Below are 15,630 nucleotides of genomic sequence, written 5' to 3'. Positions count from 1 at the left end.
CACATGATTTGACAAAAGGCAAGACATGACAATTCTGATTCAACTACGTAAGTTCTCATTCAGTGAAACCCCTAAACTACTTGATAAAAAATACAATCATATAATATATAGTTCTTGCCATTTAAAGTAAACAATTTCCCGATTGTTTGATTGTGAGATATGTGTCATCCTTACCGCTCGTGCCAGGCGACTCCTCTGTTGTCGGCGGATGCTGTGTGGTGAGGGGAAGGTGGGCATAGGGGGCGCCACTGAGATAGAGATGGTCACCCTGTTTCTCTCCCGACTCGTGGACCGGGGGCGCTGTTGTTCGTCTGTGACACCCATACACACAAACATGAAAACTCACAATCTGTGTAAATTGTACACAACTAAATGCATCTGTTCGGACCGGATCAGCCTCTCTCACCTCTGTGCAGGGCTCTGAGATTGAGCTGAGCGCTTCTGTGCAGCTCCTCCAGGCATGGTGGTCGGGTACAAGGATGAAACACGTTGTGTTGCTGGTGCCATGGAGCCTGATAGTGAAGCAACAGCTTGCTCTCTATGTCCAGGTTTGACACCGCTGAGAAAGGAGACAGACAGAACGTGTTAAAGGGAATTTCTATGATGACTCGTATTAAAAAAGAAAAAAAGAAATAGAAATCACAACTGGTCTGCTCATAAACAAAGGTGGTTCAGTGTTTTTTATGCAGTGTTTCACATTTGTGTGATTTTTATCTAATTATAGGCACATCCAGCTGGGAGGAGGCCTCGAGGAAGACCCAGGACTAGGTGGAGAGATTATATCTCCAACCTGGCCTGGGAACGCCTCGGGATCCCCCAGTCGGAGCTGGTTGATGTGGCTTGGGAGAGGGAAGTTTGGGGTCCCCTGCTGGAGCTGCTGCCCCCGCGACCCGTTACTGGATAAGCGGATGAAGATGGATGGATGGATGGATGGATAGAAACATAACGTATCTCTTAACCTTATAGGCCCGTGGCCATGTGACCAACTAGCAGGCCTGAGCTGAACTTCTAATTTTCCTGCTCTCTTTGCATCATATAACCAGTCTGTTACCCTAAAGAACTCCACAAGTACGGAGCACACAGCAGACTACAATTGACAACTCCAAAAACTAAAAGGTTGTCTACAGCCCCATAAACCAACCAGTACTTTTTTGTTGGAACACTACCTGTTGCCAGGTACAATGAATTTCAATTATTCTGAGGCATTTTGATTTTAAACAGATGTATTTTAGAATGTGCAGAATACAATTACAGTATCAAATAAACTATTGACGGTCCCAAAACTATATATATTTTAGGACCCCTTTACATGACAGGGCCTCAAGTTTAGACAATTTAGGTCATATGACGTTAGATTTCAGGTTATATGCGTTCTAAGATCACGTTGCTTTAATTTGTATGGCAACATCATGTCTGTTCCACCAGAATCCGGAAGAAAACAACAATATGGAAAACTGCAATAGGCTCTGATCCAGGCCAGATTTTACAATTTCCTATCTACAGGCAGAGGCCTCACACTAAAGCCAATAACCACATGAAAATACACAAAACAAAGGGAAATAAGGACAATGATTTTTTATGTTGAAATACAAAAAACCTAAAGTTTGATGACATACTGTATCACAATCCTCTTTCTATATTTTACGTTCAAACATGAGACAAGGCCGAGACACGCCAGCAGGTGGCAGCTAAACACTACTCACTGCAACTCTGCAAACACCAGCACACCACTGTACATTTCTTTCAGTCCTCCATGCTGATTGCCACAGTTTAATATCAGAAAACACAACGAACCCTGCTATCATGAATGATGTACACCTGTGAATCTCTAACTTTAATTTCCAAAGATTAAAGCAGTTGATTTACAGATAAGGAGAGAAAGAAGGACTGAGATTATCCATCGCTCTTATCTGTTCTCAGAGCACCTTTTAGCTTTTATTATTAAATCTATTTCTCCTCTTTTACCTCAGAATGCATAATGAAATTGTGCCCTTGAAAGCCACACTGTACATCAGTAGCCAGGCAACCTTTCATTGCTCATCAAGGCTCACATTGCAATTAATTCAGCGAGCTCACATCAGCAGCATCCGGCTGATTTAAACTACAAGGTTAAAGAAGCACAGAGGGCCATCTTATTGACACTAGATAAACAATTACACAGTGTTCTGTGATTTTCTTTCTATTTTGCTCACCACACCTTGTCTCTTTAATTATTATAAAATACAACTTTAAAAGACTGCGTCTTTACAAACACACTTGGCTGATGAAATTGTATGAATTGTTGTAGAGGAAAACCAGTATCTGAAATTTAAAGACAAATTACATTTGTCTTTAAACAAACGAAATGCATTTAAGATGGATTTCACCATAATGGCTAGGGGTGGGGTGGGGGGTGGAGGTATGTATTGTGATTCTTTTAGCAACGATTTTTTAAAATAGAATTTAATAGAAAATAGAATCAAATTTTTTTTTGTTTTCTTCTTTTTTTAACAATGCTTCACCTAAATATTTTAGGCCAAAAGCAGAAATTGCAGAAAATGCATGTCTTTACAAATGAAATAAATGTTAGAAAACCAATTAGTTTTTAGAAATGGCTCATGATATTTTGTCTCTAGAAGTGTATTTTTCAACTTTTGTTTTTGTTACAGAAAAAAAAGAAAATCATAATACTCAATACTATTGAATCACAATACAGTCCACTTGTTTCCCTGATCTTTCTTCTTATCATCCCTTTCTTCCCTTCCTCTGTTATACTCTTGTTTTCTTACTGTCTTGCTGTTGCTAAGTCCTCATCATTTTCATTTTTGGGTGACTGTTTCTGAAGGGTCTGCGAAGGGTCTCAGCGCCGAGCCGTGCACGACCAAGATTTTGTTACAATGCGGATCATGTTGCAACGACTGGCTACAGAAGAGAAGAAGTCCGTTCATGGAGCCGCTGCCCTGACCACTTTGACCGCAATCAGTAAGAACGACCAGGTGGTTTACAGCCACCATGCACATGGCTCACAACTCCTCGACCGTGCGAACCGCAAGAAGCATGAAACACGTTTTAGGGCGCGCACTATTCAGCTTAGCTGTTGTACATTCCAAATGTGCTATTCTATTAAAGGCCGGAATCCAGTAAGTTTTTTTTGAAGCTTTAAAGCCTGCAAATAACCTACGTTGATTACAAGAAAGGCATGAGTTGTCATTTTGGAAGACAGAGAGATAGATTTGGATCTTTCTCTCAGTCAATCAATTGTGATAGAGAATAATAAATACATTTCCAAAAATAGCAATACAAGGGCAAACCAAAAACGTGTTAAATTGTATTAACAGAACAAAAAAGTTATAATAAGTAACTAGAGACATCTTACAACGTCCATAAGGCGTAGCCCTGTGGATAAGCTTGAAATGAATTGGTGTGCTACATTTTTTTGATGTATGTGATAGCTTAGGCCGTATTGTATTCCATCTGGTCAATAACCATAAATCAGCTCTTTATCCCATGTCTTCATTACTGGGAACACATCAGTAGCTACCCCAAGTAAATGATTATATAATCTTGAAACTGAACCACGAGAGCTTGCAAGTGGATTCAAAAATCCAAATAAAGGATTGTCAGTCATTGAAGACTGCCATGGCACTCCATATGTTGAGAAAAAGTCTTAATTCTAGATATAAGAGACGAGAAGACACAGGGATATCAATTTAGACGTAAAATCCTTAAATGACAATTTAAGGATGACAACCACAGATCCCCAAAAATATCTTTCAGTGTGTAAATGGAAAATGGCTTCTTTAATAATTTGAAAATGTTACCTGTTCCACATAAGTGTGGATGTATGGAATTTAAAGGGAGTCTCTAGATATATTTCAATAGCATTCCAGACCTTAAAGGGATTACAGACAATACTTACAAATCTGAGGTGGAGGTCCCTATGTCCCAAATGCTAGGACCTGAAGCCTGCATGTAACTACACTGCAGGCTTTAATTAGTTTCCATGTTATTTTAGAATGATTATGAAACCATATCCAAAGAGAGCTTTTAGCTTTCTTAAAATAATCAAGGAGTGGAGGAAGTGGTAACTTAAAAAACAAAAGTTAAACTTGGGTAAAACATTCATCTTAACTGTAGTTATTTTCCATAGTAGGCTTACATGTGTAGACTGCCATTGCTCCACAAGTCAAATCAAATATTATTAATGGTGCCTTCAAAATTTGTTTTGTTTATTGTGCATAGTAAGGTACATGTAAAAACCTAAGTAAGTGATTCCTCACCATTACCATCAAGTAGTAGTGCTAAAACTGCATTATTCCAAATGTTCCCTGCTGATTCATTCTGTATGTCATCAAAAAAGATTATTTTCTTAAAGAACATCTCTAGACATGTTTAAGTTTCCACCTAAAGAGTAAAAAAATCATGATTTCAGATTTAAGGGGAGCACAAATAAACTTTCCTCCTTCAGCAGATTGATGGGAAAACAGACTTCTCGTGTCAAACTGCATACACGTCATTTTGCACAGTGAGATTAAAAAAAAACATCCACGTGAAGTAGCAGTATGCAAAGACAATGTTTTTGAGTGGAGGTAAGACTAAGAGATATGGTAGAATACTTGCATAGCTAACAGGACATCAGCAAAATCCCATACGATGTAGCGTTGCAGTCTGTTGCCAGGCTGCAGCATCAACTTCGCTAAACAAATGTAAAATATACTATATTTAACATCTGACTGTTCCACACTGGCTGTATCAGTGTTTCCCCTCTTGACCACTCGGGCCAGTACCTTGCTAGCCTTTCCTCTGGCGGCAACTCACAACAATCTTAAAAAAGACTGAAACATAAACAATGCAGACCTGAATTAAAAGTTAATTATACAGATAAAGCACAAGGAATACAAATCATATCCCAAAATGTAATGCTCAGTAGCATGTCACAAAATCTAAATGTTTGTATTCCGCATCTTTTAGAGTTCCACCACTTTGTCCTACCTGCATTGTCCCGCCTCGCTCTTGCTGTCCTGCATCTTTTCCTTCTCATCTGCATTCGATTGTAATGAAGCTTATGCTGGGAGTTACCCATCGCTACTGTCCAGGACAGGACATGACTGATCACACGTACACACTCATCTAACGGACACTCTGTCTGTCTCGCTCTCTTTCTGTCTTTTACCCATCATTACTCTCCTTCTTACTGTATCCCTCCTTCTCTGCTTCCCCTCATCCTGAAATCTGCGGGTGCTGTGTCAGCAACTTGCAGTGTCATCAGCAGGACTTGCATGCCAACAGCACCGAGAGAGGAGAGGAAAGGAGGTACCGCAAAAAAAAAAGGTAGAAAACACTTTGTAAAAAAGAATACAGCGCAATACACAAAAGAGAGTAATGCAGCAGTTTACAGGGGCCAACACACTAAACACAGCGGTTCAAAGATTAAACAGAAGCAATGCAAATGTATGGTTACGTTCTGTGTGAACTTTGATGCCATTTGTATTTTGTGCTAAGAAATGTCAGATAAAGGATCTACTAAGAAAACACTATTACACACCTACATACTACACTAGGAATGATACAATTATGTTTTCATCTTTAGCAAAACAAAAAGATGTTTAAGAGGGCCAAACTAAATGTGATGAATATTCGTACTTAGAAAAGAGAGAGAAAAGAGAGATAGCAACAGAAATGTTAAACAATATGAATGAGAGAAGAGATGGTGAGAAACACAGGTATGGATGGATGGATGAGGACATTACATTTAATTACATATCAACTAACTAGAATCTATCTAATATGTTGTAGTGCTACCTGTGAATCAACATCAAAGTTGAACTAACCCTATCCCGCTTATGCCATGGTCACTTGCCAAATACCATTTTTTAAATCTAAAGTTTTTTTAAACATCTGTTTCCCTGGTTACGCCTGAGGGTTTGACTAATACCTGGAACAATCCCATAAGAATATTATGCATTGCAACGTTGTTTACTGCTCCAGTAAATAGGACATACCTTAGATACGACTTGCCACCCTTAGCAATGGGAGATATTTACATAGTCTGCTCAGCTCAGCTCAGAAAGCCAACGCTATGCTAGCAAGATTCAAAGTCCACAACATTGTGTACAGTTGGCAACATACAGTAGACGGTATATTAATTCAGGGCTGCCAACTCTCACGCATTGGCCGTGAGACACACGCATTTGACTGGTTTCACACGCGCACACGCCACACCCCCGATTTCTCACGCTGAAGTGTCAACCCGGTCGGTCAAATTTCTGAAAGATGAGTTTATCTATGTTTTTACTTGTTGAGCCACTTGTGATCGACTAGTTGTGCTTTCAGAGACTGTGAGGGGGTTCAAGAGCGCTCCCTGTCTGTGGAATTTTCAAATTGTCGCAAAATGAGAACATTTTTTTCACGAGCCATCCCAGGTGCATTTCCCCGGCTTCAGCCTTCAGCTCTGAGTATCACAGACCGTCCGTCGCTTCGTGTCCACTCTCTCTGTAAAGATGGAGGTGAGCAGCGCGGCTGGTAGTGTAGCAACTTCAGTTCATTGTAGTGGACCCGCTCTGCTGGGGGCGGTGACGCGTTGCATCCATGCGTAGACCTCCGATAAAGAGCAGCGTACGGCCACCTCTAAACTCTGTCAGAGACCAGAAACCCAAATGGGCCTCTGCGTCTGTCAGACGGTCTGAATGAGATCCATCATATCAGCGGAGGAATGACATGCACAGCAGACTATATTACACCATATACTATATTATACTATATATACTATATTACAACTCTCCAAATCTCGGACAACAGAGATGGGAGGAGTTATATTTTGAATGTGCACAAAGTTGTAAACATGAGCCGAAATCTGGTGAAACACATCTGAGCTATACTATATGTACTATAATATATAATATATATATATATATATACACACACGATACTGCAACGTTGGGCCACTATTGTGCATCTCTAACCTCTGCATCTCTAAATGTAACTGTAAAATATTAATTTGATGTTTTTTTAAATGACAAATAGTCTTTTATTTTCACACAAAAAGTAAAACAGTAAGTGGGGCCAGGGATGACAGCCAACATTACTGAACATTAGCACAAGGTTAAAGGATTAGAATTTATGTAACTCAGTGGTTCTCTTCTTTAGATTTCAGTGGTCTTAGTTGATCCCTCAACATTAATTTAACTTTGGGTCCCTGGTCCCTACACCAGGGACCCCTGGACCTGTTCACCACAGACCCAAATCTTCTCAGCTGTTGCTGACATATGCTACTGTCTCTTTGGTGGTTCATTATGTTTGCCACATTGTGTGGGTCAGTTCTTATATTTAAGAAGTTATAATCTATATAATGTAAATGCTGAATGCCCTAAAACCTGTTGATACAACAACACAAAGGCCTCCTAACCCTACAGTTTTGCACATATCATGTAAGACTTGATTCTCCATTTTTTTTGCAAAAAACTCTCCAGAAAGTGCCATTTAATGGTTTATTTTTCAATTTTTTTTTCCTGGGAGCATACCCCCAGACCCCCCTAGGGAGAGCCCCATCCCCCCACATATAACAAATCCCAATTTAACCCTAAAGGTAAGACCCAAAGAAATTGCTTTGTACGCATTAAAATAATATGGGTTGGCCCCCCCAAATCTCACTCCAAGGTTTGGGGAAAAGTTGGCAGCCCTGTATTAATGGACAGCACATGTGTGACGTCACCCATTGGTTTGTGGAGACCTGCTATAAGTTGTTGAGTTTGCCTGGTTGCGGATGTGTCGAGTGGGAGGAGTGAGGGAGGAGTGAGGGAGGAGCTGCTCACACTGAAGGGGTAAGCTTCTCCTTAAGTGTCGCTCCTATGGCGCCATTTTAATGCTATGAAGCACTCACCCGCCGTTAGCATACCATTGACTGCCATTCATTTTTACGCCACTTTGACAGCAAATAACTTTACATCTGAAGCGTTTAAAGACTCTATTTGTCCATTGTTTATTCCTAAAGAAACCCAACAATGTATAAAGGCTCCATTGCTTTGTATCTCACGTGATGGCTCCGTAGCAGAAGCACTTTTTGCAGCTTGTGTGTTAGCGCCACCTGTGGTGTTCAGAGCACAAGGCACTGAAGCGCCACACAATGTTGGAAATACATTTTCTTTTTCATTTAATGTAGCGTATCACTTTAGAATGGTTAACAGTCAGTTTCACCAGAACTCCTTTAGTGGGTGTCCTATAACATTATTTATGGACACCCAGCAGCCAATCAGAATTGAGTATTCACCCAGACCATGGACCAGGAAGATACTCATGGTGAGGAATCTAAATGTGCTATTGTGCTCCAACTAAAGTGTTTGTTGCTTGGTAAACAGTGTTTTAAACCCCGACCAGCCACACTCTTCTAACGTTGGAATTGACAATCCAACATTCATGCCCACTACCATGATCGACCAAGGTGTGTTGACGTTAGAAAGTAGGCAGCGTTTGAACTTCTCTCTTGAAGATCTCTTTATTTTTTTACACAATTATTTCAAATGAACAACTGTGTCTTCCAGGAGATACAATCTGAAATTGTACATATCTTGACTGGAAGATAGAGGGATTGATTGACAGATGGAGTAATCAATAGACAGGGACAAATTTACAACTTGACCCTTTGAAATTCACTGATAATGTATCATAGTATGGGAAAACACATAGCCAAATCGTATTTGCAACAAAGGGACTTCATATAAACTTACAAACTAACAAGACATTACTAAGTATTTTCTGCTGAAGCACTGCAAAATCAAGAAAGCCATATTGGCCAAAATTTGTGAACTTGTATGTAGTGTGGTGCAAGGACAGCCATCTCAACAAACCACTGTCAGTGTCCACGCCAACGTTTTAGGCGTGTGATGTACAGTTGGTGAGTTATTAGCTAAAATGGAAAATGTTCCAACTCCAGCCTCATCTGGCTAATGGGTCTGATTTTTATTACCTGAGTGATACATGAGTTTTATCTGGCTGATGCAGACTTTTATGGTTTCTGAGAGACACCAACATGTAGGGGAAGAAGAAGAGAAAAAAAACAAGAGGAATAGCTATTCTAAAATAAAATTATGGAATGAGGGTCAGTTTCGGAACACAGCAAACCAGTAAACTGCTCCAGCTCTTTTGTTATGCACAGAGGACACACTGCAGTTTAAAAAACAGTGCCAACAAACTCTATGAAAAAACATCACAACCAGGCAAAGTCATCTATGACATTTGCAATGAGAACACTGAGTCTCCACATGTCACTGCTTTAATATAGCTCTTTCTCTTTCTGGCACACAGCTATATTATTGTGTATCCCCTTCTCTCTCTGTGTGTCTCTCTCACTGTGTCTCTCTCTCTGTGTGTCTCTCTCTGTGTCTCTCTCTCTCTGTGTGTCTCTTTCTGTGTCTCTCTGTGTGTATCTCTCTCTGTGTCTCTCTTTCCGTGTCTCTATTTGTGTGTCTCTCTCTCTCTGTGTTTCTCTCTTTCTGTGTGTATCTCTCTCGGTGTCTCTATTTGTGTGTCTCTCTCTGTGTGTTTCTCTCTCTGTGTGTGTTTCTCTGTGTATCTCTCCCTCTGTGTCTCTATCTGTGTCTCTCTCTGTGTGTGTCTCTCTCCGTGTCTCTGTGTGTATCTCTCTCTGTGTCTCTCTTTCTGTGTCTCTATTTGTGTGTCTCTCTCTGTGTGTGTCTCTCTCTGTGTGTCTCCATCTGTGTCTCTCTCTATGTGTATCTCTCTCTGTGTCTCTCTTTCTGTGTCTCTATTTGCGTGTCTCTCTCTGTGTGTTTCTTTCTCTGTGTGTGTGTCTCTCTCTGTGTCTCTCTCTTTTTGTCTCTCTCTCTCTCTCTCTCTCTCTCTCTCTCTTTGTGTGTGTGTGTGTGCGTCTCTCTGTGTCTTTCTCTGGTCCAGATGTGAGTGAATGTATTAGGGTGTATCTGGGTCAGGCAGCACACTCCCTATGGCAGTGGCTGCAGAATCTTGTCATAGTAGACAGCTGTTATATAAGAAACACTTGCTGGTCAGTTCTGCAGAGGAAACACTGTGCACTGCTAGTCTGCCTTTAACAGCTCAGCAGTCAAACCACGCACCACCTCATCTCATCAACACTACTAATATTCATTTTCTAGATTGATATAATCAGTTCAATCTAGCAGAAACATTGCTCAAACTGTTGCAACTTTTGCAGGAACAGCACTTACAATTTTTGTTTCATCAATAATAGTTAATAGTAATTCAGACTCGAAGCTCAACATTCATTTGCACTTTTCCCCCGTAAGTAGATTAAAGGTTGTTAAAATGATCTTTCTCTACACTGTCTAACCGTGTCATGTGTATACTCATCACCTTGTTAACTCTTCTAAGAAAACAGAAAATATTCTCAAGGGTGTTGTAGCTAGTCAATTTTTGCAGATTGATTTTCTATCCAGAAATTAAGCGATTAACTGACTAATAATTTTAGCTCTAGATGTGTACACTGTGAAATGAAATATTCAAACTATTAGCCAAATATTAAATCTCAAGACGTTTTTTTATGAATGCACCGTTCCATCAATGAAAATATTCTAGAAAATAAATTCAGCCTGACATAGTATTGGGACTTTTCTTCATCATACATAATTTAAGTTAATGATTAAACATCCTCATGCCCACAACACTGTAGTGTGTACAGACAGTGACGTAAAGGTGATTTATTAGCTATAATAGCATCTTTGAAAATGCATTGACTCTTGACTATGTTTAGCACAGTATACCACAGACAGAATAATAACTGGTATTCCTGGTAGATGACAGTGAGCTTATAACATTGCCACAGGGGTGCCATCACCAGAGTGACACTGTCATCACGTTCCCATCTTGATAAAAAGTAATTTCACAGCATATACAATGATAACAGGAACTAAACAGGTAATGACAGGTTTTAAGGAACACACTGATGCTCTAGACAGTACCTTTGGATCGCACAGGGGCGCAGCCTAGACCCAGACAAGCCAAAGCCATGGTCAGCAGCTGTCTACTCTCTCTTCTTCTTTTCCTCCTTTTAGTCTTTTCCTGTCGCTCCTCCCTTTCTCCTGCAGACCCCTTGTCATTTGTCTCTCAATAACGCCCCCTTATTTACTCCTGCAGACCTTTCGAAACATGTCTGTGCATCTCCGACATCCAGACGAGCAACATCTGCAGACACAGACCCTCCCCCTACACCTCCTCACCCACCCACCTGCTGTCCCTGCTTTCTCCTCCCTTCAGCTGACCCAACGTGTCACTCAACACAAATTTATCTCCTTTTTCAATATGTCATGTGAATGTTTCACTTTGGCCAGGCCAAGAGCTACATCAAACAAGGTATGATGCACCTATGCTTTATCAGAAAGTCAAACACTTCTCTGTCCTGTCTCTGTTGTGTCTATGAGTCACCCCCGTCCATGAGTGTCAGATGGTAGAATCCTGCCACGGCATGGCCTGTCCCTGACCGTAATCTCTTTATGATGCAGTAATATGTTGAGGGAGGGCGGGAGGAGTTCAGCCACAAAGTATTAATGTATTAATCCACAACATGCTGGGAATATGTATCACATGTTCAATCCTTCTCTTGCTGCCATCAAAGAATGATGACTGTGTGACACACACACTGTCTTGGACTGTGGGCGAGTGTGAGAACACAGCATGTTATTTGAATTTTTTTTTTTACAGTCAAATAGTCGAACCTTCAAACAATGACGCATAATTTGACATTTTAAGCAATAATTTGAAAATCTGGAAGAAAATTATTCCTTTCCTCATCACAAAAATGTTGTCATTGTCTACACTGTTTTTGAGGCATCATCATCCCCATGCGGTTGCAAAATATACAGCATCACACACACACACACACACACACACACACACACACACACACACACACACACACACACACACACACACACACACACAGTGTACGAGCACCCTGCCCGGTAATCTGCTGTAATCTGGAGCTCTGGCAGTTCACTGATTTTGGAGTAGAGCTGGCGTAGCCGGCAATCTGCTCGAGGAGCTTTCAGCCTCCCGCTGTGGCCGGGAATGACACAGACACATTGAAAATATCTGCACACCCACAACGTGTCTGCATTCGTTTCACTGCAGTGTTAAACATCAGCACAAACGGAAGCAAATGTGTTGTGATTATTACATGTTGATGTACAGATGTTCCTTGTGGCTTGCCTGAGTTATTTGCAGCAGTTTCTCTAAACCGGACTTCTGGGAGGCCTTTAATAGCTTGTCGTCCCTTGGGTCAGTCGTGGTATTGAGTAATCTATGAAACATCAGGGCCGGATCCAGTGGCGTAGGCAGAAATAATATTTTGGGCAGGCCAGTACAAAATTGATTGGGTCATTTTCAAAAAGACGTACAAGTAGCAGAAAGGACAAACAGCAACAATTTTACCTTCCAATATACTGCATTACAACGGCAATAACAGTGCTGTCTACAACATGCTCAACCAACAAAACTAAGTCTAAAAAGTTTGTGCACAACAATATAGACAACAACCTGTCGATTTTAACCTTTTTAGACTATATTTGCACCGGCAGAACCAGCAGCATTGGCTCTGCACAGCACAGTTTTAAATTTACTATTTTAGTGCACAAAATATCAACTAAACATGAACCCAAACAGCAGAGAAGGTGTTTACATCCTGCAGGCCATAGAGTAGCCCACATCACAGAAATCACACATGTAAAATATACTTTGTGCATTCATAACAGCATTGTTGCTTCAGGACTACGGTCAGATCATGAGCAGCCAATGTGCTAGCAGCAGTAAAAGAAAATCAAAGAATGAAAACCTCCAGCCAAGCATTGTTTGAATTATTAAAGATATAATGAAAAGTGTCCAGCAAGGCGCCAACTCTTAGACAGTGTTTCGAGTCCACGGCAGTGACAGGATCAAAGAAAACTAAAAACTACATCACTCACAGATAAGTAATCTTCTTATTTAATGGGGGCAAAACACAAACGCTTTTCAGCTAGAAGTGTTTTGATTTCTTACTAAATAGGAAGGTTAGGTTACTTAAATACTAACGCAAGAAGCATGAAACAGGTTTTACTTAATGTTACCTCTGTTGAGGGCCAGCACTCAAACCAACTCCTCTGTCGCTGATGGGCTGTCAGCTCCGCTGGGGAAATGTCTGCACGTGCAGCAGAAAAGCTCCTCCTTATTTACACTCTATTTCCATCCAAGAAAAGTGTCAATACCAGTTTAAAGAGAAGCCATTGCTGGTGTAGGTATGGTATATTAATGCAGAAATGTTACATATTGTACCTTTAAAACACACTTTTACAAACTTGTTTTTATGAAGAAATCACACTCAATACTTTTTTAGATTTGTGTAAAATACCTCTGTTCCAGCCCCCTCTGTTTCTCTCTATATGTGTCTCTAGATTTGTGTCCCCCTTTCACACTAAATGAATATATCATACTAACCCTGTTCCCTTCTCCCACCCCGCTTTTCCCAGCTGCACACCTGCTCTATTGTTCAGCCTCCCTCCTAAATCCCTCTGTTCTTCTGACACAACATTCATGTTAATAACAAGTGTGTGTGTGTGGGTGTGTGTCTGTGTGTCTGTGTCTGTGTTTGTGTGTGATTGTTTGCCCGTTTTATAAGGGTTTAAAGCATTTCTGTAACAGCCAGCGGAGGTGAGTCCCAATGCCTGACAATAAATCCAAAAGTGTTTCCTATAGCACCCACCATGTCACAGTGACCTCAACGAGCTAGAAAAAGAAAATGTATAGTGCTCCTGTGCTGCCCCTCAGTGGCGCAGCATGAGCAGTACACAAAAATCAGAGACAACGCTGAATGTGTGTGTGGACTGAAAGTGCTCCGTGGAATTGTGAGTGCTGCCATATGTTTATCACATTGTGTCCATATATTAAGACTGAAAGAAGGGACGATCCAACTGAAGAACAAGCCAACCGAAGGTTAGCATACTGTAGTAAACATCGTAATGGAGAACATAAGGTCCTGTGTTTTGTAATTTCATGTTTTGCTAGGGCTTCCTAGCGTTTGTGATGCTTCTCTATTTTCTCATTGTTCCTAAAGAGGCAGTAATCAGAGTTCATACGTTTTGAAAAAAACGGGAAAAGTTATGGAATTTGAAAAATTCCATTACAAATTCCAAGCCTGGAAAGGTTTTGGATAAATAAATAAAAAACAGAACGTTTTCGAAAAGTCATAGATTTTTTTTTAACAAAGCATAATAATATGTGATTAATAAAAAAAAGAAATCAAAAAAGGTATTTCACGTTGTCTTAAAGGTGCTCCAAGCGATGTTGGGTGAAGTTACTTCTTGTTGACATTCAAACTATTTTCTAACAAAACAAGACTAGCTTGTCCCTCCCCCTCCCCCCTCCCTTCTGTGCTTCTGGTGCACTAACCCCCACCCCCCCCCCCCCCCCCCCCCCCCACCACACACACACAAGCCCCATATCCTTCTTGTCGGTTATTGGCTGGAACGCTGGAACTCTGTTTTGTGTATGCTTCGTGTGCAGGTGGGCACAGTTTGTTTTTGTTGCCATTTGTAGACCCTGGGCTGTCTTCAGAGACCACGTTTTTTACAATGTGTTCTGGGGACAGGCAGCTCGCAGATAGGGAGGAGATGTTTTCTGTATGTGACAACCAATGATGTAGCTTAAAACACGTGTGACATTGCTTAGAGCACCTTTAATCGTTCTATTTGGGGTGTGATATTATAAATTCCACTATGAACCACATACATTGTCATTAATTTTATTCTTAAACCCTAAACGTTAACAAAGATTTTTATTCTTATTGTACAATGTTGACTGAGATTTTCAGGAATACATATTCACGGAAATTTGCCAAAAAGTATTGGTTAAAATGCATATGAGTGAACAGGGAAGTAAATATAGAGAGAATAATAGAATAGCGTTCAATTTAATTGTTCAATAGTAATTTCTTCATTGTATTAGTTTGGAAACATGGAGACAAATTTGCCTGATATGGGGTCTATGTTCCCTCATTTCTAGGAATTGTCCCCCCCAACCAAATTAAAACCCTATGTCCCCTCAAGGGTTTCCCTCAAATTAGGTCCTGTGTCCTGTGTTGCCTCAGCCCTATGTTCCCTCATTTCTATTAAACACAAGGTTCCTGTAAACACACACACACACACACACACACACACACACATATACATACACACACACACGCACACACACGTTGTCCACAAGTGCCTGAGGTACCAGAGGGGTTGCATGGGGTGTTTGGGGATGGATTAACCGTTATGCCTGGTAAGTTTGTCTGCTTGCATTAGTTACTTAACAGGGATATTAGTGAATAACCAGTTGAATAGAACAAAGAAATCTTCTGGTTCTCTGTGTTTCTAGCTTTCTTACAACTGCTTCAGATCACAAATCAAACACATGTTCTCTGATTGCTCTCTGACATTTGGGCTGATGGTATGTAGTAGCTGGTTTTAGTAACGCTGTTCTCTCTGGGTTTGGGACTCCTAGCTCCAAGTGTTAAACCTGCTTTTTTGTTTTTATTTGAGGAGGTCAAGAAGCCAAAAATGATTGAATAATTGTAAGGAAATAAAAAATCTGACAAGTGAGGCATAGTAATATGTTTGCATGGTAGCAATAAAAAAATGTTCCCGTCTAACA

General features: G+C 40.5%; 1 protein-coding gene across 7 annotated transcripts in view; it reads right to left on the bottom strand.

Moving 5' to 3' along the window:
- nhsb (Nance-Horan syndrome b (congenital cataracts and dental anomalies)) overlaps positions 1 to 15,630 on the bottom strand; it is a 53,872-nt gene that overhangs the window by 8,344 nt on the left and 29,898 nt on the right. For 6 of the 7 annotated variants that reach the window (XM_032544749.1, XM_032544402.1, XM_032544489.1 and 3 more), the window contains exons 2-3: positions 407 to 559; positions 175 to 311 (exon numbers count right to left, since the gene is read on the bottom strand). In XM_032544749.1, coding sequence (XP_032400640.1) covers positions 175 to 311; positions 407 to 559 — 290 coding nt within the window. Of the gene's footprint in view, positions 1 to 174; positions 312 to 406; positions 560 to 10,928; positions 11,161 to 15,630 lie in introns of those variants that run through there. The other variant, XM_032499158.1, reaches the window with a different exon arrangement.

This window comes from Etheostoma spectabile, chromosome 1, assembly GCF_008692095.1.
Source record: "Etheostoma spectabile isolate EspeVRDwgs_2016 chromosome 1, UIUC_Espe_1.0, whole genome shotgun sequence".
In the NCBI taxonomy this organism is placed as follows: Eukaryota; Metazoa; Chordata; class Actinopteri; order Perciformes; family Percidae; genus Etheostoma; species Etheostoma spectabile.
The sequence above is the reverse complement of the archived record's forward strand: the minus strand, read 5'-3'. Positions and strand labels throughout refer to the sequence as shown.